General features: G+C 35.3%; 1 protein-coding gene across 3 annotated transcripts in view; it reads left to right on the top strand.

The window, feature by feature from the left end:
- The window catches only part of SREK1IP1 (SREK1 interacting protein 1), a 50632-nt gene that overhangs the window by 14839 nt on the left and 10253 nt on the right, over positions 1-25540 (top strand). For 2 of the 3 annotated variants that reach the window (XM_057742626.1, XM_057742643.1), the window contains exon 3: positions 7118-7261. In XM_057742626.1, the coding sequence (XP_057598609.1) occupies positions 7118-7261 (144 nt within the window). The remainder of the gene's footprint in view (positions 1-7117; positions 7262-25540) is intronic. The other variant, XM_057742634.1, reaches the window with a different exon arrangement.

Below are 25540 nucleotides of genomic sequence, written 5' to 3' on the forward strand. Positions count from 1 at the left end.
AGCATAGTGTGGCCATGGCACCTGGCAGGTCAGGGAGCTGAGAAAAGGCATCCAAAGTCACAGGCTCTCTATCCAGGCTTATGAAAAGACTGAAAGGTGAAAGAGCTGGAGTGTGAGCCGGGTTCCAGCAGTTTCGGTGGATGGGGCTGTTACATAGCAGCAGAGGGCTGAAGGGGAGCGCGGGGGACTGCTATTTGGAAGCAGTGTTGAGGAGCCTAGAGGATGCTAATAATACTGAGGTAAGCTGTAGAGAAGCATCTTTAGAGAAGCGCCATAACTATCCCTTAAAGAAAGTGGTAGAGGGAGCATTCTGCAATAAGGTAGCACAGTTTGTCCACTAGGGCTTGCATGTTTCAGAAGCTGTCATAAAAACATTGGGAGAGATGGGGGAGATGATTAGTTAAGTCAGAGGAACAGAAAGAGCAATGTGTGGATGAGACTTCAAGGAAGTTTTACGAGTACAGGGGCCTACACTTTTGGATGGGAACCAGAATGATAGGGATGTGAAGTTTGGGGGAATTAACTGGGTTTAAGAATTCAGAGCCCCCCCCCCAAAAAAAATTAATTAATTAATTAAAAAAAAAACAAACAAGAATTCAGAGGTTTATAATGTAGCTTTTATGTTCTCAAAACTCAAGACCTTAGGTAGAGACAAAGCCTGGTTAAAGTAGCACTTGTTAGGGTAGTCTCTATACTCTGTAGGCCGAGAAAGAGGTATATGGGTATCTATTGGCTGCGTTGAGTCTTCATTGCTGCTGCTTGGGTTTTCTCTAGTTGTGGTGAGGGGGAACTTCTTTTCATTGTGGTGCGTGGGCTTCTTGTTGTGATGGCTTCTCCTGTCACGGAGCACGGGCTCTAGGCACATGGGCTTCAGTAGTTGTGGCACATGGGCTCAGTAGTTGAGACTCGCAGGCTCAGTAGTTGTGGTGCATGGGCTTAGTTGCTCTGTAGCATGTGGAATCTTCCTGGGCCAGAGCTCGAACCCATGTCCCCTGCATTGTCAGGCGGATTCTTAACCACTGTGCCACCAGGGTAGTCCCGAAACTGTAGGTTTTGTTACTTGACACTTAGAGTTTCCCATATAGCCATTCCTTGAGTGAGAACAAGGGGGAATATGCCTTTGCTTTTATTGGTACAGTAACTGGTAAGAACCTACTACCGTGTATTGAATATCTGCTTGGTGGTAGGGTCTGCACTAAGCAGTTTAAAGATATGATTCATTGCATTTCATTCCTAAAACAACCCTGTGAAGTAGATTCCATAGTCTCCTTTTTTTTAAAATTAATTAATTAATTAATTTTATTGGCTGTGTTGGGTCTTTTTTTGCTGTATGCGGGCTTTCTTTTTAGTTGCGGTGAGTGGGGGCTACTCTTCGTTGTAGTGCGCGGGCTCCTCATTGCCATGGCTTCTCTTGTTGCAGAGCACGGGCTCTCGGCACGTGGGCTTCAGTAGTTGCAGCACATGGGCTCAATAGTTGTGGCTCACGGGCTCAGTTGCTCCGTGGCATGTGGGATCTTCCTGGAGCAGGGATCAAACCCGTGTCCCCTGCATGGGCAGGCGGATTCTCAACAACTGCGCCACCTAGGAAGCCCCATAGTCTCCATTTTTATGAGCATTCACAACCATTGGTCCAGCACCTAGGTACAAATCTTAGCTGGCAATTACTAGCTATGTGACTTTAGGCAAGTTACTTAACCACTCTGTGCTTCAGTTTCCTGTCTGTAAAATAAGATAATTATAGTACTTAGTTCCATAGACTTGATGTAGAGAATTAAATTACTTAATGCAAGTTTTAGATCAGTGCTTTGCTGTAGTAATTCCTCAAAAATCATTATTATTGGTTATTGTTACAAATAATTACTGTTACAAATCAGAAAACAGGGTCAAGAGGATTACTCTGTTATTAGATAGGAAAACTGGAAATTGAATCTGGTTATTGATAAGACTTCATACCATGCCATGGTGCTTTTTTCCCCCTTTTGAAAAAAATTGTGGTAAAGTATATACAACATAATTTGCCACATTAACCATTTTTAAATATACAGTTCAGTGGCATTAATTACATTTACAATGTTGTACAACCATCACCACTATCTATTACAAAACTCTTTCATCACCCCAAACAGAAACTCCATAAACATCAAGCACTTACTCCCCACTCCTCCCTTCCCCCAGACCTTGGTAATCTCTAATCTGCTTTGTATCTCTATGAATTTAGCCATTCTAGATATTTCATGTAAGTGGAATCATATAGTATTTGTCCTTTGTGTCTGGCTTATTTCCCTTAGCATAATGTTTTCAAGGTTCATTCATGTTGTAGCGTGTATCATAACTTCCTTTTTGTGGCTGAATGATATTTCATTGTATGGATACACCACATTTTCTTTATCCATTTGTCTGTTGATAGACACTTGGGTTATTTTACCTTTTGGCTATTGCGAATAATGGGCAATGAATATTGATGTATAAGTATCTGTTTGAGTCCCTGTTTTACGTTCTTTTGGGTCTATACCTAGAAGGGGAATGCTGGGTCATCTGTGTTCAGTTTCTTGAGGAGTTGCCAAACTGTTTGCCACAGCAGCTCCATCATTTTATATTCTCGCCAGAAATGTACAAGAGTTCAAGTTTCTTCACATTCGCGGCAACACTTATTTTCCTTTTTCTTTTCTGTTTTTTTAATTGTAGCCATCTTCGTAGATGTGAAGTGATATCTCATGTTTTTGATTTGCATTTCTCTAATTACTAAAGATGTTGAGTAACTTTTCATGGTCTTATTGGCCATTTGTGTATCTTTGGCGAAATGTGTATTGTTCCTTTGCCCATTTTTTGAGTTGTCTTTTTACTCTTTAGTTATGGGAATTGTATATGTACTAAATATTAAACCCTATCAGATATATAATTTGCAAATCTTTTCTTGCATTCTGTAGGTTCTTTTCACTTTCATAATAATTTCTTTGCACAAATATTTTAAATTTTGATGAAATCCAACTAATCAGTTTTATCTTTTGTTACTTGTGCTGTTGATGTTTTATTTGTAAGAATCAATTGCCAAATCCAAGTTAAAGAAGGCTTACCCCATGCTTTCTTCTAAGAGTTTTATGGTTTTAGCTCTTATATTGTTATGGTCTTTGAGCCATTTTGAGTCAATTTTTGCATATGATGTGAGGTGAGGAGTTCAACCTCACTTGTTTGTATGTGGAAATCCTCTTGTCCCAGCACCATCTGTTGAAGAGACTGTTCTTTCCCCACTGAATAAACTTGACACTCTTGTCAAAAAGCAATTGGCTAAAAAGAAAAAAAGCAATGACTGTATATGTGTGGGTTTATTTCTAGACTCTAAATTGTATTCCTTTGGTCTATATGACTATCCCTATGACACTGTCACCCTGTTTTGATTACTGTAGCTTTGTGGTAAGTATTGAAATCAGGAAATGTGAGTCTTCTACCTTTATTCTTTTTCAAGATTGTTTTTGCTGTTCAGGGTCCCTTGCATTTTTGTATGAATTTAAGGATCAGCTTTTCCATTTCTGAAAAAGCTGTATTACTTTTTACAGTCAGCTATTGAAATGTTATAACTTGAAATGTCTCTATATATCTGTGGTCAAAATTTAAGTTTCTGGTCATCTAAGAATTTTCTGTTCATTTTCTCCTGATAGTCTATTTAGAAAAGAAGTCCCAAGAACTGTGTTTTGGAATGATTTCCTAAGTTCGTTCACTTATTCCCCAATTTTTTAAAAAAAGGAAAAGTTTTTTGTAGCTTCACAAGCAACTCGTCTTATCAGTTTAGGGTCAGTTTCAATGAAGTAAGGCTAAAAATGGATGTAAGACAGAGACTGCTGCCAGTGTGGTTATTATTTAAGTATTTTATTTATATTAAATATTTATTACAACATAAGGTGTTTGGATGCAAAGCTAGACTAAGTAAAGGAAAATTGTATTATCAGGAGTTCTGATCAAAATGGCAAGCTAAACCAGCATAGAAGGTCCTCCTTTTTGCTCCAAACACAGGGAGATATTGGAGAAAGATAGAGTAACAACAAAAATAAAAATAACCCAGCTCAAAAGAATAAAAGGGAAATCCCCAGGTGCTGGGAAGGAAAAGGAGCTCAAAGCCACAGCAGGGAATGACAGCTAAAAACAATGAGGTCCACAAGCCTGCTGGGTAGTGCTCAAAAAAGCAGTAAAGCAGGAATTAGAAAGATTCCATTTACTGTCTAGGGAAAGTGATGAGAAAGTTTACTGTGTGTTTAAGTTCCTATAAAAGAATAATTAGAAGAAAAGGAATAATCAAGAATTAAGAACCCAAGCTTACACCTCATATAGGTATGAGGGGTGAATTTACACTGCCTCCAGTGGAGCAGGAACTATTTTTCCTAGCTAAGAAATTAGCATGAAAAATTGGTCTGGTATCAAATTAAATTTAAAAAGTGTCAGCTACATGTCATTATTAGTGAAAATACTTAGAAAACTAAAAACTGCATAGAAAATTTCAAAATAAAGGAATGGGAAAAAAAGAACAGATAGATATTAGGTTGACTAGTGTTGATATTTAGCTGTTTTACTCACAAAATGGCAACTTCATACGATGCAACTAATAAATAAAAGAGCAATTATAATTCAGACTTTTGAGGCAAGAGCAGTTCTAGGGACAAAGAGAGATTCAAGAACAATCAACCAAGAAGATAAAATAATGATTTTGACTGTGCTTATGAATATAATCTCAAAACATGTATAGCAAAAACTATTACAAGGAGAAATTGAAAAATCTATCGTGATAAATGTACTTAAAATTATACTATCAGAAGTTATTACACAAAAAAGTAAGATGGAGATTTGAACAACAAAATAGACATAGATGCCTCTTTAACAGTGATGTATTTTTTTTTCACGTTTTAAAGTAAATTTATTTATTTATTTTTATTTATTGGCTGTGTTGGGTCTTCGTTGCTGCACAGGAGCTTTCTCTAGTTGCTGCAAGCGGGGGCTGCTCTTCATTGTGGTGCATGGGCTCCTTATTGTAGTGGCTTTTCTTGTTGCGGAACATGGGCTCTAAGCATGTGGGCTTCAATAGTTGTGGCTCACGGGCTCTAGAGCACAGGCTCAACAGTTGTGGCACACGGGCTTAGTTGCTCTGTGGCATGTGGAATCTTCCCAGAGCAGGGCTCGAACTCGTGTCCCCTGCATTGGCAGGCAGATTCTTAACCACTGTGCCACCTAGGAAGTCCAATAGTGAAGTATATTTTAAAATACATACCATGTTGTTCCCTAAATTTACTACATGATAGGCCATAAAAGAAGTCTCAGCAAATACTAAAAAACTGTTATCATGCAGACTCCACTTTCTGATAACAGTGTAATAAATTTAGAAATCAACAAAAGCATAGTCTGAAAGCTCCATTATGTTTGGAAACTAAAAAGAACACTTCTGAATGACTCATTTGGAAGGAAATCACAACAGAGAAAACTTGGTTCCAGCAGTATGACAGACTGGACCCTCTGTAAACAACTAAGAAATTTGTATAAAATATGCAGTACATATTAGATGTATTAGTGTGCTAGAAGAAAGTAAAGAATTAAAGAATACTTAGAGGCCAAAGGAAAGCAGAAATTCTAAGAGGTAAGTCTTCAGGGTATTTGCTGAACCCAGGGTTCTTGAACTTATGTTTTCATGTATTGGCAGGGTGCAGGGAATAAAGGCAAGGCTCAGGGCCCCACCCAAGACTGGTACCCTACCAGGAGATGCTTTTGTATAAATCCAGGACTTCCAAATGGCTTCACCCTTAAGTAAGAGAGAACTAGAAATAAATCCTAGTACAGAGTTGTAGCAAATCATTAATGGGTTGTGAAATCAATTATGTGGTTTCTATCAGCATTGACTTTTTTTTTTGACTATCAAATGTCATAATGCTTTATGTAATTTTTGTTTTAATTTTTGTGGGTTATTTGTGTGTATTTGTATATGAATGTATATATGAGTATGTTTGGTTGCATTGTTATTTTTTTACCATCAGTCAGCCCTAGTCAAAAAAATTTGAAAGCTACTGCATTAGAGAAGCCGTGGCATGTGTGCACAGAGAGATGTGTATAGCTACACATTTCAGCATTATTTATAACAGCAAAATACTGGAAGCAACCTAAGATCCTGTCAGTAGTAGGAAGGATAAATATATTTTTATACCGTGGAACATTATTCATCAGATAAAATGAGATAATTACATCTACTTTTGTTGGTATAAATCACAAAACATAATATTGAATGACAGAAACAAGTTACAGAATGATAGGTAAATATAATTGAGTTTGTTTTAAAAAATAATAATAATACAATATGCTGTTTTGAAAAGATAAGCACCAACTTCAGTATACCAACTTCTGAAGGCCGAGAGAGTGGAATGGAATTGGGGCAGGGTTCCAGGGGATGGTGCAAGCTTTCCAACTTTGTGTGTGTGTGTACACATGTAAGCCTTTCACTTTAAAAAAAGTTGTAGTGAATGAAGAAAATGTTAATGTGGGTGATAGGCACTTAGGTATTAGTGATATTATCTCCTGTACTTTTCTGGTGTTTGTAATATTTGATTTTTTAATTGCATGATGCAGTGAGTAGATAACTGTTGTAGTTTTCTTATAGGGAGAATCTTTAAGGACTGAATGATGCCAGAATTAAAATCTTAGCTTAGAACAAAAAAAACCCCTGTTATTTTGAAGAACATGTTCAATTATGTTATTATGGCACCTTTAATTAGATGAAAGCTGTGTAACTGCATGAGCATAGTAGTCAAGCTGAGAAACAAAAAGGTGTGGGAAAGGAATAAAATATAAAATCCAAAGCAGAGAATATTTTCTTTAGCACATAGAATATTTTCTTTGGTACATTAATTCAGTATCCTGAAATCCATATGAAGTAACCAAAAAAACATGCTTATTGAATTAGAAGCCCTATTAAGGAAAAGAAAAAGTTCTCTGAATGTTTCATTCAGGTGAAGCAAACCACCAGGCACTGAATAAAAGTTTAAACATTATATTATTAAAATTGTAACTTGTTACTTAGTGAACGAAGCAAAAAATATATACTTTATCTATAGTTTTGTCATTCATATTTTTTGTTTGTTTTACTTAGCTGGTCACCTAACTTTTGAATGCCGCAATTTTCTCCGCGTAGACCCCAAAAGGGACATAGTTTTGGACGTCAGCAGCACAAGCAGTGAAGAGAGTGATGCAGAGAATGAAGAACTGAATAAACTGCAAGCGTTGCAGGAGAAAAGTAAGCAATGCTTTTTCTTCCCCTCCATCCTTTACAAATGTTCCTAAATGTTCTGTGGTATTTATGTCATGTTTATCTGTTGTTCTGTTACATTTGTCATTAAGATGTCTTTTGCATCTTATGTAAGAAGCACTGCATAGGTAAGAAAATAGGCTTTAAACATTTTACGTAATTTGCCCAAAGTCAAACACTCGGTCAGTGACAGAACCAGCAGGCAAGTCTGTTTCTGATTCCGCAACACAGGTTTTATTGTGTTTTGTTTTGTTTTATTTTTCCATCTCACTGGAATGTATCACATGGTACAAAGAGTCTGATTTAAGATTTGTTTTCTATCCCTATTTGGCTACTTTTTAGCAAATCACTTAACCACTCTGAACTTCAGTTTCCTCATGGGATAACACAAAGGATTGGGTTGTCAGATCACACTCATTCGAATCAGAGATCTTAGCAGTATCAAGCTTTACTAGTACAGCTGACCCTTGAACAACATGGGTTTGAATTGCATGGGTCCACTTTTACACAGATTTTTTTCAGTAATGCATACTACAGTACAATACAAGCTGCGGTTGGTGGAATCCGCAGATGTGGAACCATGGGTATGGAGATACCGCATGTGTGGAGGGCCGACTATGCATTACACTTGGACTTTGGACTGTGCAGAAGGGCAGCATCCCTAACCCCTGCGTTGTTCAAGGGTCAGCTGTAATTTCAAGCGTACACGTGATCGTGAGGCATAGGCAAAGCAGCAAGAGTTCCAGGACTGCAGTACAACCTCCCAGGGACCCACTCTGGCCAAGGTTAACGTAAAAGGTTTCTACATTACTTACACAAAAGAAAGTCATTTTGGTCATTAAACATCTCAGTTTTATGCTCAGATAGCTACATTTTCCAGGGACTCTGGATTTATGCCCCATAAATCCCTAGATTCCAGGTTTATTTACCATAAGCAGTTTTGGACAAACCAGGTACATCTTGCTGTAAGCAGTTTATAAATAAGGATTCTCTTGCCAACAGCTTGGTTGTGGACTTCTAGCTTTCAAAAATGTGAGGAAATAAATTTCTGTTATTTAAGGCACACCCCTCCTCCCCCCACGAAAAAGAGTTCTCTGGCTAGCAAATACTATTAATTTATTTCCAGGAGATCTGTCATTAGCCTGTTTATGAAGAGATTTGACCAAGTTACCTTCTTTCTTTTCTGGGGCATTCTTCTTTCCCCTCAAAAAGAGAACAGGTTTCAGACACTGTTTAACCATTTGTTTTCTATCTTGTGTATAAAATGACCTATCCTTGCAATGGAGTTTTTAGGGATAAAATGTGATGCTGTATATGAAAATATTTTGTAAACTACAGAATGTTATATGGTAGTTATCACACTGAAGCAAAATGCAACTTATTTGAATATGAGTTTAGGCATGGGGTGAGAGAGATACAAAAAGGTTAAACTTATTTTAGATCATCAGAGGACAGTAAACACTTAAAAAAATTTTAACCTTTCCATATTAATCCAGTGAAGGTAAGTGAAAAAGTCAAATATCAGGGTACTAGGACAAGCTGAGAAGGCACAGGAGGGCTAGTATTCCAAAGAAAGCAAACAAGAGTAACAGTAAATATGAGTATATACAACTTCAGGTTAAAGATAGCTGCTTGAATATATATATTTAATTTTGGGACTTCCCTGGCAGTCCAGTGGTTAAGAATCTGTGTTTCCACTATGTGGGGCATGGGTTCAACCCCTGGTTGTGGAACTAAGATCTTGCATGCCTCAGGATCTTTATATATATATATATATATATATTTACTTTTGCTCCCTACTGAAACAACACTAAAATAATAAGTAGAAGAACTTTTTAAAGACAAAAATTCACAAGGACAAAGAAAATAAGTGTCAAAAAATTTTGCTGAAAAGCAGGTGGGTTAGTGATAATGGACTGCAGCCTTTAAGAGAGCTCAACTGTTTAACAGCATGGAAAGCTGAGAAGTAACCTGATTATACACTCTAAACCCCCTAAAGTCTTGATAATGAGTATCCTTGGGTACTTCTGAAAGTGAGAATATTTGTAAGACTGAAAACAGGGTTGGGTAAAAGCCTGAAGTAGGCAGATACTCTGTTCCCTTTCCCTATTCTGTGAAGACCTGTTGCCTCTGCAGACTGTCACAGGTCTGTTTTCTAGACAGGGTAAGACAAACAGTCTTTAAATGGGGCATACCAAACACAAATGAAAATAGTTAAATTAAAGGTTAGGTACAGAACAGTGAGAGCCTTCTAGCCACCTTCACTTATTTGGTTCCCAGACGTATATCACACAGGCAGAAGATTTGAAAATACATCTCTGAGAAATCTGACCCACCTAACAAGAGCAAAATAAGGATACTGACATTAGGGATTCTTCAAAGACAAGGCCTCACCAGATTACCAGTGAAGTCCAGATTTCCAAGCTTTGCTTGCTAAAAGCTTCCAGTCCGCTTTTTTAGACAATGAGGAGCACTAAATTTCTGAGGCAAGATTCTCACATGAAACATAAATACCAAAACAAAAAACAGAAAAAATCAACTTGAAAAATACAGAGTCTGTACAGGGAGAAAACTTAACAGAAATCATTAATATTTAGTTTCATAGAAAAATAAGGTATAGCATGCATGAAACATGAATAAGATGCTATAAGAAGAACAAAAACAACAAAAGAGCTTTTTAAAATTAAAAAAGAAGCAGATGTGGAAAACGATAGAGTTGGAATATAAAGTTGAAGAAAACTAAAAGAGCAAAATGAGAGAAAAAAGACAGAACAATTGAAGTGTCATTCTAGGAAATACTTCATTCAAATGAGTCCCAGAAAGATAAAACAGAAAATGTTTTCAAGAACTAAAGAACTGGTTTCCAGATGAAAAGGTTCAACAAGTACCAGGCACAGTATTAAAAACAGACCCACACAAAGGCATACCATTATGAAACATCATATCATAGGAAACAAAAACATACAACTCCAACTTCCAGAGCTGAGGATAAAACAGGTCACAGGTGAAGGATCGAGTCAGAATAGTTTTGTACTTCTCTAAAGCCATACTGGAAGCTAGTAGAATGTGGATAATGCTTTCAAATTTTTGAAGAAAAATTATATCCAAATTAGAATGATATACCCAACCAAATTATCAACCAAGTGTGAAAGTAGAATAAAGACATTGTCAGACAACAATTTGCCTTTCACTTACCCTTTCTTAGAAAACCCCTGGAATAAGTGTTCTACCAAAGTAAGGGAACAGATTGAAAAAAGGAAGACAAGGAATGTAGGAGATGGAAAAGAGAAGAAGGGAAATTTGTAGTGTGTTGGTAAAGAGAGATCCCAGAAAGACAGCTACACCAGAATAGAGAGCAGCCAAGCCACAAAGGAACACAACAGAAGATTCTAGGGGAGAAAGCATAAGATCCTTAATTCCGCAAGGACCCTTTCTACCCCATTCATCTATACTGTCCTATTTTTTAAAAAATAAATGCATAAACTTTAGAATTAGGAAGAATCTTTAGAACAAATAGTTTAAAAACCTAGATTTATAGAAAAAGAAAATGAGAACAAGTGACTTTCCAAAGTCACTAGCTGGTCACGATAGAGTCAGCGCCATGATCCAGGTTTCTTGTCTACTAGTCCTGTACAACTTTCATTACAATGTGCTGCTCTCCTACCTTAGAGATCATCCAATCTATTGGTTCTTGACCTCTTTTTCCTTATCACATCAATCTTGAAGGATAAAGTACACTCCCACCATGAGTAGTGGTTTATTCTAGAGGTGATTTTCAATCAGAAGTCTTGGGACAGATCCACTCTGGGAGAAAGAGGAGGGAGTTAACATATAATAACCTCCAGGACAGGGAGTAGTTGGTGAAGCTTCCTTGGCCTCACATTGAGAATGACTGCCTCAATCTAGCTTTTTTTTTTTTCTTTCTTTTTTTTCCTTAAAAAGATATGCTTGAGCATAGTCACTTAAAGGCTCAGAATTTGTGTTCCATCTCATTACTTCCACCAGGACAGTGTTCATTCCAGTATATCATAGATTCCAATAATAAAGTATTACAGCAGGGATCCACATTTATTTCATGGTCACCTAATGGAATCCCAGATTGGTTCTTAAGCACACAGGGGAAAGGAGTCTAGAGGTTGTGGTTGTTAGTTCCACTGATAACTTGCTGATATTGCTCAGAATCTCTGAAAGGGTGAGGGTGAAATACTGATTGATTGAGTGTGAGTTCTTGACCTACATCTTTACGTAGTCCTGGGGGCTCCTTGAATCCTACCTTGGTCCTTAGTGCTAGATAGCTCTTGTACCAACTATCTTGAGTATGGTAAGTTTTTTTTTAATGATAGCATAAGAACAGTGAGCCAGCAGAAAGCAAATAATGTTTAGTTATATGATTAGTTGTCCTGATGTTATGAAATAGAGGCTTGAAAGGGAAAAGAGAAATGTTAAAAAAAAAATGGGACTCAAAACTTATTTTTGTAGAAGTTCTGCTTTTTATTTTGTCTCTGTATATATCTGCTTCTATTATATTGCATATTTTAAAATGTTGATTTAATATCATTCATTGAAAAGAAAAGAAGTCCAAATAATAATTTAATCAAAATTTGATATATTTGTCACAGCATAATCAATTATTGATGCAAATTAGAAAATGTGAGAGCAGGACTTGACATGGATGGGAGCAGGCATTATTGTCTTACAATACTGAGACCTGTGCAGCCTTAGAAAATTACATCACCAGTACTATGAACAGAGGAAGATCAAACAATGCAAACAAGAATGATAAGCTCTTACTGGCTCACTGTTACGTGTGTATGTATGAACGTTCTTACTGTCCATTGGTACTACAGTTTCAAGATTATTAAGGTTTTAGGCTGTGCTTTGAAATTCCTGAAGAAACTTGCTTTTGGAACTGTAAGTGGTAGTAGCAAATATCTCAAGAATAGTTTATGTTACATACGAACCTTCAAGTTGCGAACTTTCAAAGATGCAAGCGTGCATTTGCCCATCCAGTCACATAAGTTAGTTCACGTATCTGGCATACATTGTCACGTGCATGCGTCCTCTACAACTGGTTGTGCTTTTGTGTACTTTACTGTACAGTACTGAATAGAGTACAGTAGTACAGTATCTTTATTTCAAGCCCAGGATGTCTGGTAGCAAGCAGTGATATAGCTGGTACTGCTGAAGAACCGAAAGAGATTCACGATGCAGGAAATAGCAAGGGGATTTTCTTTATTTGAGGAGGCACTGTTAGTTTTTGAGGCACAGGACCTGAATGTAGAACAGTACACGAAGGTTGCAGCAGCCGTTCAGAATGCAATCTAGTGCTACTGTGTCATCTATGATAAGAATAAAAAGGAAGTACTACCCAGACATCACTGGATCATTTTTTCAGGAAGGTAGATAGAATTGAATCCAGCAAGGAACCAGAACCTATGCCATCTCCGTCAGACACGAGTGAAATTTCGGCTTGTCCTCTGTCTCCTATTGCTGACCATCCTTCAGCTCTACCATCTCCCACTTCCTCTCCCTCCTCCAATCAGTAACTCTTCTTTCCTCTTCACTTGATGCCAGCCCCTTATGCTGTACTGTACTACTGTACTTTTCAAGGTACTGTACTGTAAGATTAAAAATGTGTTCTTTATTTTTTGTGTTTGTTGGATTTTTATGTATTGTTTGCATGAAAAGTATTATAAATCTGTTACAGTACAGTGCTATATATAGGCGATTGTGTTATTTGGGTACCTAGGTTAACTTTGTTGGACTTAGGAACATACTGGACTTACAAATGTGATTTTGAAACAGAACTCATTTATATGTAGGGGACTTACTATATTTACAAAGGACCAAAGAAATTAAAGATTATCGACTTTTCCCCCCATTCAGTTTATCTAATGTTATTTAATATTAATCAGCAATTTGTCTGTAATTAGAAGGTATTCCTTTCCTCACATCTCATTCCTTAATATTTAACAATATTCTATTAGTTTAGTACAGAAATGTATTTTGACAAATTTGGGAGATTTTGGCTTAGTTTGGATTTTGTTTTGTTTGTTTAGGAGAGTTTATGTTAAATACATACATGATTTTATTGAAAGATGGTTTACACTGAAAACTGCCTAGAGGAAAATGCCAAAATCAGGTATTTGCATGTTGTCATAAATCTCTCTCCATTCATTTAGTAACTGCTGGAATCAAACTCGAATGACTTACAATGGTGGTTTCAAGCTTCATAAAGATAGGACTTAAACGAATCCACAGGATAGTTGGAGTAAAGTCTATATTTAGCTCTAATATACTTTTTGTAAGATAACTACAAAATATATTTGCTAAGTGGTTGACTGGAAAACACAAGAGGGAATGGGAAATTTAGATTAATGAGTCTAGGTTTGGAACTGCCTAGTCAGGCATTTAAAAGCAGTCAGAGTAGCTATAACCTGGTGACAGATAGGCAAACAAAGATCTAGTAGCTAAACTGCTGGTACTGCTAGGATAAGTCTTCCATAGTAAACTAAAGCTGTCTCTAAAGACTGGATCATAACCTCTGACTCCTGTGTGTTACACAAGAGACTACCACTCTTGCTTATCATTGCATAATTTAAATGTTAAAGTACACAAGGACCTTCTTGCCTTCTATTATATACCCAAAGATTGGTTGTATCATTTTCCAAGAAATTATTGTTTTGCAAAAACTCAAACACTTTTCCCTACTTGTGTATATTTCAACATTCTATCTCAGAAGGAACCTCAATAAATAGAGGTGGAATAGTTTTAATACTGGTAGTATAGGAACACTGAACTATCAAAAATAAACTTTTGTCTTCAATGCTGGAATTCTCATATCCTCCTATTATCTCTACTGCTAATTCCTAAGGGTAAATGACCAGGAAAAAAAATTCCTGAATTCTATAGCTAATTTCTGTATAAAATCTATTCAGTGGATTCCTTATCCGTCATTCCTAAATGGAAGAGAAAATTACTCCCAGAGCTAGTTTTATTTGCTTAGTTTCTCATAACTCTTTCAAACATACTTACAGTAGTTCTTCTGAACTTATGGTAGCTATAAAAGAACAACAGAAAAGAGCTCTTCAAGAGAAAGCAAAAGTGACTATTTTAAGATCAAGTCAAGTAGATTTCAAAGCTAAGAATATTACAAGGAATAAAGAGGGTTTTTGTTTGTTTGTTTTTCCCATAATGATAAAAGGGTCAGTTAGTCAAGAGAACATAGAATACTAACACTGGTATTCGATACCTGGTAACAAAATTTAAAACATATGAAGCAAACTCTCATAGAACTACCAGGGAAAAATCCTTGTGGATAAAAAAAAATCTACATTTATAGTCAGAGATTTCAGTACAACTCGGTAATTGTTGGAACAAGTAGGCAGCAAATCAGAAAGGATAAAGAAAACCTAAATAACACTGTCAACCACCTTGACCTGTTTAATGTTTATAGGACACCTCACTCAACAACAGCAGAACACACAGAACATGTACCAAGATAGACCTTATTCTGTGCTATAAAACAAGTCTCAGTAAATTTTATAGGATTCAAGTCATGTAAAGTATCTTCTCTAGCCAAAAGGAAATTAAATTAGATATCGATAACATAACTTCCTGGAAAATTCCCAAGTAATTGTAGCCTAACACACTTATAAATGTCCCGCTGCGTCAAAGGAAAAAGAAAAAAAAAAGCCAAAGGAAATTAGAGAGTATTTTTCAACTGTATGAAAATAAAAATACAACATAACATTTATGAGATGTCCCTAAAGCAATACTTAGAGACAAATTTACAACACTTCATACCTGTATTAGAAGAGAAGAAATATCTCAAATTTATGACTTCAACTTCTACCTTAATACTAGAAAAAGAAGAGCAAATGAAACCTGAAGTAAGCAGAAGAAAGGACATAATAAAGATCACAGATGAAATCAGTGAAATGGAAAATAGAAAAACAATAGAGAAAAATCAGTGAAACCAAGAGCTGGTTCTTTGAGAAGTTCTATAAAGTTGAAAATTCACTATCCAAACTGATCGGGTTAAAAAAAAAAAGTCATAAATTACCAATATCAGAAATGAAAGTAACAACACTACAGATTACACATATGCTAAAATAGAATATTATGAATAATCTTATGCCAATAAATTGGACAACTTGGATAAACTGGACAAATTACTTGGAAGATAAAAACTACCAAGACTCTTTCAAGAAGAAATAAACTGAGTGGTCTGCATCTATTACCGAAGTTAAATGTTTTAAAACTTGCAACAAAGAAAATACCATGGCTGAATGGCTTCTCGTGAAGTCCACCAAACATTTAAAGGAGAAGTAATACCATTTCTACATAAAATCTTTTAAAAATTAAAGAGGGGCTATTTTCCAACTCAGATTATAAGGCCAGCATTACCCTAATAACAAAACCAGATAAAGACATTGCAAGGAAAGTAGAGACTCTCAAAAGAGAATTTTAAGCAATTCTAAGGAATTAAAAAAATTTTAGTAAATCAAATCCAGCAATATATAAAAAGGATAATATATTATGACCAAGTGGAGTTTATTGCAAGAACACAATATTTGTTTTACATTCAAAAGTCAATTGTAATTCACTGTTTTTAACAAACTAAGAAGAAAGTCTGTAGTATTTTAAGAAAACCAATATTTTAAGAAAAATTATTTGAGGAAGTCCATCTTTTATTTCTGATAAAAATTTTCAGCACACTAGGAAATGAAGGAAACTTCATCAGCCTGATAAGGGATGTCTATAAAAAACAGAAAGGTTATGGTATACTTAATGGTAAAAGACTGAATGTTTCTGTAACATAAGGAACAAATCAAAGATGTCCACTTCTACCACTTCCTTTCAACATTGTAGTGGGGATTCTAGTCCTGTAATAAGGCAAGGCAAAGAAATTGAAGTCATCCAGATTAGAAAAGAAAGAAACACTGTCTTTATTTGCAGATGACTTGATCGTCTATGTAGAAATCCTAGAAGAGCACAAAAATAGAAAGGAAGATCAATGGAGTAGAATAGAGAACTCAGAAGTAAGCCCAAACACATATGGGCACCTTATCTTTGACAAAGGAGGCACGAATATACAATGGAAAAAACACAGCCTCTTCAAGAAGTGGTGCTGGGAAAATTGGACAGCAACATGTAAAAGAATGAAATTAGAACACTTCCTAACACCATACACAAAAATAAACTCCAAATGGATTAAAGACCTACATGTAAGGCCAGACACTATAAAACTCCTAGAGGAAAACATGGGCAGAACACTCTATGACATGCATCAAAGCAAGATCCTTTTTGACCCACCTCCTAGAATAATGGAAATAAGATCAAGAGTAAACAAATGGGACCTCATGAAACTTAAAAGCTTTTGCACAGCGAAAGAAACCATAAACAAGACTAGAAGGCAACCCTCAGAATGGGGAAAAAATAGTTGCCTATGGAACAATGGACAAAGGATTAACCTCCAAAATATACATGCAGCTCATGCAGCTTAATACCAAAAAAGCAAATAACCCAATCCACAAATGGGCAGAAGACCTAAATAGACATTTCTCCAAAGAAGACCTACAGATGGCCAACAAACACATGAAAAGATGCTCAACATCACTCATCATCAGAGAAATGCAAGTCAAAGCCACAATGAGGTATCACCTCACACCGATCAGAATGGCCATCATCACAAAATCTGGAAACAACAAATGTTGGAGAGGGTATGTGGAGAAAAGGGAACTCTCCTGCACTGTTGGTGGGAATGTAAGTTGGTCCAGCCACTATGGAAAACAATTTGGAGGTTCCTTCAAAAACTACAAATAGAACTACCATATGATCCAGTAATCCCACTCCTGGGCATATACCCAAAGAAAACCATAATCCGAAAAGAAACATGTACTATAATGTTTATTGCAGCACTGTTTACAATAGCCAGGACATGGAAGCAACCTAAATGCCCATCAACAAATGAATGGATAAAGAAGATGTGGCATATATATACAATGGAATATTACTCAGCTATAAAAAGGGATGAGATGGAGCTATATGTCATGAGGTGGATAGACCTAGAGTCTGTCATACAGAGTGAAGTAAGTCAGAAAGAGAAAGACAAATATTGTATGCTAACTCACATATACGGAATCTAAAAATGGTACTGATGAACTCAGTGACAAGACAAGAACAAGGACGCAGATGCAGAGAATGGACTGGAGAACTCGAGGTTTAGGGGGGCGGGGGTGAAGGGGAAGCTGAGACGAAATGAGAGAGTAGCAGAGACATATATATACTACCAACTGTAAAATAGATAGCCAGTGGGAAGTTGCTGTATAACAAAGGGAGTTCAACTCGAGCATGGATGATGCCTTAGAGGACTGGGACGGGGAGGGTGAGGGGGAGTCGAGGGAGGGAGGGAATATGGGGATATGTGTATAAAAACAGATGATTGAACTTAGTGTACCCCCAAAAAATAATAAATAAATAAAATTAAAAAAAAAAGAAATCCTAGAAGAAAACTTCTAGAACTGATAACTGTGTTTAGCAAAGTTGTAGGATGCAAGGTCAATCAGTGGGCAAAAAATTAATGTATTTCTGTATGCTGGCACTGAAAAATCAGAAATTGAAGTTTTAAAAATACCTATTATAATAGCACTAAAAGTATGAAATATTAGGGATAAATCTGACAAAAGAGGTACAAGACTGAAACACAAAACATTGCTGAGGGAAATGAAAGAAATGAATAAATCAAGATATATTCATGGACTGGAAGATTCAATCTTTTTAAAATGTTCTCACTCTTCAGCATAAATCGCAGCAATATTTTTCTGGATCCGCCTCCTAGAGTAATGAGAATATAAACAAAACTAAGCAAACGGGACCTAATTAAACTTAAAAGCTTTTGCACAGCAAAGGAAACCATAAACAAAATGAAAAGACAACCCACAGAATGGGAGAAAATATTTGCAAACGAAGCGACTGACAAGGGATTAATCTCCAAAATATACTAACAGCTCAGGCAGCTCAATATCAAAAACAAAAACAAAACAAACAAAAAGAAAACCCAGTCAAAAAATGGATAAACAATCTAAATAGACATTTCTCCAAAGAAGACATACAGGTGGCCAACAGGCACATGAAAAGATGCTCAACATCACTAATTATTAGCAAGATGCAAATCAAAACTACAGCGAGGTATCACCTCACGCTGGTCAGAATGGCCATCATCAAAAAGTCTACAAACAGTAAATGCTGGAGCAGGTGTGGGAATCCTCCTACACTGTTGATGGGAATGTAAGTTGGTACAGCCACTATAGAGAATAGTATGGAGGTTCCTTAAAAAACTAAAAATAGAGCTAAAACATGATCCAGCAATCCCACTCCTGGGCAAATATCCAGAGAAAACCATAATTTGAAAAGATACATGCACCCCAATGGTCATTGCAGCAGTATTTACAATAGCCAAGACAGAAACAACCTAAATGTCCATTGACAGGGGAATGGGTAAAGAAGATGTGGTACATGTATACATAATGGAATGTTACTTAGCCATAAAAAGAATGAAATAATGCCATTTGCAGCAACATGGATGGATCTAGAGATTATCATACTAAGTGAAGTAAGTCAGACAAAGACAAATATATGATATCACTTATATGTGGAAGCTAAAAAGATGATACAGATGAACTTATTTACAAATCAGAAACGAGCTCACAGACTAGGAAAACAAATTTATGGTTACCAAAGGGGAAAGGTGGGTGGGGGTAAATTAGGAGTTTGAGACTAACATATACATACTCCTATATATAAAATAGATCATCAGCAAGGACCTACTGTATAGCACAGGGAACTCTACTCAGTATTCTGTAATAACCTATATTGGAAAAGAATCTGAAAAAGAGTGGATATATGTATATGTATAACTGAATCACTTTGCTGTACACCTGAAACTAACACAGCATTGTAAATCAATATAAAGTGAAAATTAAATTTAAAAAATAAATTAATTAAAATGTCAGTTCTCTCAAACTTGATTTATAGATTCAGAGTAATCACAGTCAGATTCAAGCAGGCTGTTTTAGAAATTGACAAGGCAATTCCACAATTGTTGTGGAAAGAGCCTAGAATAGCCAGAATACTTTGAAAAAGAACTAAAGTTGGAAGATTAACACAGCCTACTTGCAGAACTTTCTGTAAAGCTACAAGTAATCCCAACAATGTGGTACTGATGTAAAGATTGACTAGTATAACAGAATAGCACCATAATATATGGCCAACTCATTTTTTTCGTTAAACATTTTATTTTGAGATAATTGTAGGTTCACATGCAGCTGTAAGAAGTAATACAGAGAATTCCTTGTACATATTGCCCATTTTCCCTCATCTTCCAAAATTGTATTACAGTATCACAACCAGGACATTTGCTTTGATACAATCAAGATACACAATATTTCTAACACTATAAGGATCACTCGTATTGTCCTTTTATAGCCATACCTTCCTTCTTGTCCTTACCACTTTCTTAATCTTTGGCAACCAAAATTTTGCAATTTCTATAATACTGTAATTTCCAAAATGTTTTATAAATGAAACCATGCTTTTCCAGATTGGATTTTTTTCGGTAGCTATAATTCTCTGGAGATTCATTCAGGTTGCTATATTTATAAATAGTTTGTTTCTTTTTATTGTTGAGTAGTAGTCTATGATATGGATACCGCAGTTAAAGCATTCACTCATTTAAGGACATCTGAGTTGTTTCCAGTTTGGGGCTATTACAAATAAAGCTGCTATCAACAGGAGTTGGGTGAACATAAATCTTTATTTCTAAGAGATAATTATCCAAGAGTACAATTGCTGGGATGTATGGTAGTTGCATGTTTAGTTTCTTAATAATCTGCCAAACTGTTTTCCAGAGTGCCTATACTATTTTACATCCCTACAAGAAATGTGTGAGTGACCACATTTCTCTGCATCCTCGCCAGCATTTGATTTTGTCACTTTTTAAAAAATCTTAGCTTTTTGATGATGTAAAGTTATATCTCAGTGTAGTTTTAATTTATATTTCCCTAATGGCTAATAATGTTAAACATTATTTCATTAGTGTTGAGTGTTGAGTTCTTTACATATTCTAGATACTAGTCTTTTTTTGGATGCCTGGTTTACAAATATTTTATCCCAATATGTAGCTTGTCTTTTTATCCTCTTAATAGAGGATAGTTTTTAATTTTGATAAAGTCCAATTTATTAATTTTCCTCTTATAGATTATGGTTTGGTTTCAAGTGTAACTCCTTGCCTATCTCTTGGTCTCCTTTACTTTTTTCTAAAGTTTTTATAGTTTTATATTTTATATTAGGTCCATCATCCATTTGAGCTGATTATTGTATAAGATGTGAAACTTAGAGCACTTATTAGTATTTTGCTTAAGAATGACCAATTGTTCCAGCACTTGTTTGTTGAAAGGCTCTTTCCTCCATTGAATTGCTTTTGTACTTTTGACAAAAGTATCTTGATGCTCTTTGTGTGGGTTTGTTTCTGGGCTGTCTATAATGTTCCATTGATCTGTGTATCTATCCCTCTGCCCAATATGGATTAATATAGCTGTATAATAAGTCCTGAAGTTGGAGGGACTGATTTTTTCTACTTTATTCTTCTTTTTCAAAATTATTTCAGCTATTCTAGTTTCTCTTCCCTTCCATATAAATTTTAGAATAAAATCTACAAAGAATCTTGCTGGGGTTTTGATAGGCATTGCATTTAACATGTTTATCAATTTGGGGAGAATTGACACCTTAACTGTGTTGAATATTCCAACCCATGTATGCAGTATGTCTCTCCATTTATTTAGATCTTTGATTTCTTTTCTCAGCATTGTGTGGTTTTAGGTTTATACCTATGAATATTTTTTTTGAAAAATTATAAATGGTGTTGTATTTTTATTTCATTGCGTGTTCATTGTGAGTACACAGAAGTACATATGACTTTATGTTTATCTTTTATCCTTGCTAAACTCACTGATTAGTTCTAGGAGTTTTTGATAGATTCCTTGGAATTTTCTTTGTAAACCATCATGTCATTTGCAAATAGGAACAGTTTTATTTCTTCCATTTTGATCTGTAAGCCTTATATTTCCCTTTCTTATGTATGTATGTATGTATGTATGTATGTATGTATTAATTAGGCTGCATTGTGTCTTAGTTGTGGCACACGAGATCTTCATTGCAGCACACAGGCTTCTCTCTAGCTGTATCCTGTGGATTTTCTCTCTTTAGTTGTGGTGTGTGGGCTCTGTAGTTTATACCATGCGAGCCCTCTAGTTGAAGTGAGTGGGCTCAGTAGTTGTGGCATGCGCACGTGAGCTAAGTTGCTCTGTGACATGCGGGATCTTAGTTCTCTGACCAGGGATGAAATCCATGTCCCCTGCATTGGAAGGTGGATTCTTTACCACTGGTGGAAATAGAGGACCACCAAGGAAATCCCCTATTTCCCTTTCTTGATTTATTGCTGTGGCTAGAACTTACAGCACTATGTTGAAAAAGAGCAGTGAGAGATAAATTCTTACCTGGATTCCAATCCTAGGGGACAAAATGATTCAGACCTTAACAGTTAGTTATAACTTGTTTTTTTGTTTTGGTTTTGTTTTGTTTTGTTTTGTTTTTGTAGCCACTCTTTATCAAATTGAGGAAGTTTCCCTCTATCACTATTTTTAAAGAGTTTTTGTCATAAATAGGTGTCAAATTTTGCCAAGTGCATTTTCTGCATCAGTTGATATGATCCTACAGTTTTTCTTCTTTAGCCTGTTAATACAGTGGATTACATTAATTGAGTTTTGAATATTCAGCCAGCCTTGCATCCCTTGAATAAATCACATTTAGTCATGGTGTATGAATTTTTTAAAATATTAAATGATGAATTCTGTTTGCTAATGTTTTGTTAATGATTATTTGCATCTGTTCATGAGAGATGTTAGCCTGTGGTTTTCTAATTTTGTGTATTTTAGTCTGATTTTGGTATCAGAGTAACATTAGCTTCATAGAATATTGAGAAGAGTTTCCTTCTATTTGTTGGGTAAGATTATGTAAAATTTGTGTTAATTCTTTAAAAGTTTGGTAGAAATTTTCAGTGTAATCATCTGGGCCTGAAGATTTGCTTTTCAGGAGTTCTTAAATTACAGATTCAATTTTCTTAATAGTTATAAGGTTATTGAAATTATTTACATCATATTAGATGCGTTTTGGCAATTTGTGTTTTTTGAGAAAGGGGTCCATATTGTCTAAGTTGTCAAATTTATGTTTGTAGAGTTGCTCGTGGTATTCACTTACCCTTTTGATGTCTATAGGGTCTGTAGTGATATCCCCATTTTATTGCTGATATTAGTAATTTGTGTCTTCTCTTCCTTCTTTCCCAGTCTTATTAGAGATTTGTGGTGTTTTATTGATTCAGTTCTTTGTTTAATTTTTTCTTCTATTTTCAATTTCATTAATTCTTGTTCTTATTTTTTTCCTTTTATTTGTTTGGGTTGATTTCGCTCCCCCCACCCCAGGTTCTTGATATATAAGGTTATATTATTAATTTAACACTTTACCTCTTTTCTGTTGTATTCAGTGCTATAAATTTCCCTTTCAGCACTGCTTTAGCTGTGTTGCTAAAATTTGACATGTTGTATTTTATTTTTATTCAGTGTAATGTATTTTTTTAAGTTTTCCTTAAGACTTCCTCCCTGTCCAATGGGTTATTTAAAAGTGTGTTGTTTTGTTTGATATTTTATCTTTCTGTTACTGATTTCTGATTTGACTCCATTGTGGACAGAAACATACTCAGTTCTTTTAAGTTTGTTGAAGTTTGCTTTATGGCCCATGATATATTCTATTTTGGATGATGTTCTTTACGCACTAGGGAAAAAAAATGTATTCTACTCTTGGTAGGTGGAGTGTTTTTTAAATGTTGTTTGGATTCTGTTGATTTATGGTGTTGCTGAGTTCTTCTATGTCCTTGCTAACTTTATGTGTAGTTTCTGTCAACTGTCAAGAGAAGGATGTTGAAGTCTTCAAATATCATTATGAATTTGTCTGTTTCTCCCTTCAGGTCTATCATTTTCCTTCATGTATTTTTCAGCTCTGTTGTTTCGTGCATATTGCATTTAGGATTGCTATGTCTTGTTAGTGGGTTGAAACTTTTATCATTATATAATGTCTGTCTCTCTCACTGGTTATTTTTCTTTGTTCTAAAGTCTGTTTTATCTGATATTGATATAGCCATTCTAGCTTAGTTTTGATGTTTGTGTTACATATCCATTTCTATCCTTTTGCTTTTAATGTGCCTATATCATTATATTTGAGGTGAGAGCCTTATAGGCAGCATGTAGATGAGTCATCATATTTCTCCATTCTGCCAATTTCATTGGTATTCTTTTAAAATTTAATATAATTATATGTTAGGGCTTAAGTCTGCCATTTTATTGTTTTCTGATTATTCTGTTTTTTATTTCTCTGTTGTTTTTTCCTGCCTTTCTGTGGGTTCCCATGGAGTATTTTTTTAGGATTGTCTATAGTGCTTTGATTTTTCTGAAATGTCACTTGAATATTTGTACAATTCCATTTTGTTTTATCTTTAGTGTCTTTGAATATATCCATAGTGTTTAACATTTTTTCTATGCTGTTCTGTGTAGCATTTTTAGTGGTTACTCAAGGTATTACATTATGTATATAAACTTATAATCTACTGGTATTATCATTTTACTAGTTCAAATGAAATGTAGAAACCTAACCCCTCTTTATGTACCTTTACCCTTTCCCGTTTACAATTGTCCTCATTATGTTCTCTGTATACACTTAGAACCACATCAGACAGTTATAGTTTTTGCTTCCACCGTCAAACATAATTAGAAATTCAAGAGAAGAAAATCCTGTTGCACCCATATTTTTGCTTACCATGTTCTTTCTTCTTGATGTTACAACATTTCCCTTCCATTTAGATAGCTTCCTGTAGCCATTCTTTTGGAGAATGTCTGCTGATGACAAATTCTTTTAGTTTTCCTTTATCTGAGAATGTCTTGATTTCTTTTTTTTAATTAAAAAAATTTTTTTATTGGGGTATAGTTGTTTTACAATGTTGTGTTAGTTTCTGCTGCACAGCAAAGTGAAGCAAAGTTCCCTGTGCTATACAGCAGGTTCTCATTATTTATCTATTTTATACATATTAGAGTATATATGTGAGTCCCAGTCTGCCAGTTCATCCACCCATCCCTTTCCTCCCTTGGTGTCCATACGTTTGTTCTCTATATCTTTGTGTCTTTCTGATTTGCAAACCAATTCATCTGTACTGTTTTTCTAGATTCCACAAATATGCATTAATATATGATATTTCTCTTTCTGACTTATTTCACTCTGTATGACAGTCTCTGGGTCCATCCATGTCTCATTTTTGAAGAATATTTTCACTGGGTAGAGGATTCCAGGATTCCACTTCTTTCTGGCTTCCATGTTTTCTGATAAGAAATCTGCTTTCATTCTAATTGTTTTGCTTCTATATAAGTAACATATTTTTCTCAGACTGCTTTCAATATTTTTTCTTTGTCGTTAGCTTTCAGAAGCTTAATTATGATGTGTCTTGATATGAATTTCTTTGGGTTTATCCTTTTGGGGTTTACTCAACTGTTTTTTTTTTTTTTTTTTTTTTACTCAGTTTCTTGAATTTGTAGGTTTATGTCTCAGCAAATTCAGGAAGTTTTCAGCAATTATTTTTTCAAGCACTTTTTTTAGCCTTCTTTCTCCTCACTTTCTGGGACTCCAGTGACATAAATATTCACTCTCTTGTTATCCCACAGATCCCTGAGACTGTTCTTTTTAAGTCTTTTCTCTCCATCATTCAGATGGGGTGACATATTGTTTTATCTTCCCATTCAGTGATTATTTCCCCTGTGTTTTCATCCTGTTGTTGAGCCCTTCCACTAAGTTTTTTATTTCAGTTTATTGTATTTTTAGTTCTAAAATTTCTATTTGTTTCTTCTTTGGATTTTTTATTTCTCTGGGGATGTCTATTTTTTCATTTGTTTCAAGCACGTTCATAGTTGCCCATTGAAACATTTTTATGATGGCTGCATTGAAATCTCTTTCAGACAATTCTAGTATTTCTGTTATTGTGTTGTTGTCATCTATTAAATTTTTTTCAGTTAGAGGTCTTTCTAGTTCTTAATTTGATGATTTCTTTTCAATTGAAATTTGGACATATATAAAACTCTGACTTTTCTTTAAATCTTTTGTTTTATCTTA

The sequence above is a fragment of the Hippopotamus amphibius genome, chromosome 1 (assembly GCF_030028045.1).
Source record: "Hippopotamus amphibius kiboko isolate mHipAmp2 chromosome 1, mHipAmp2.hap2, whole genome shotgun sequence".
NCBI lineage: Eukaryota > Metazoa > Chordata > Mammalia > Artiodactyla > Hippopotamidae > Hippopotamus > Hippopotamus amphibius.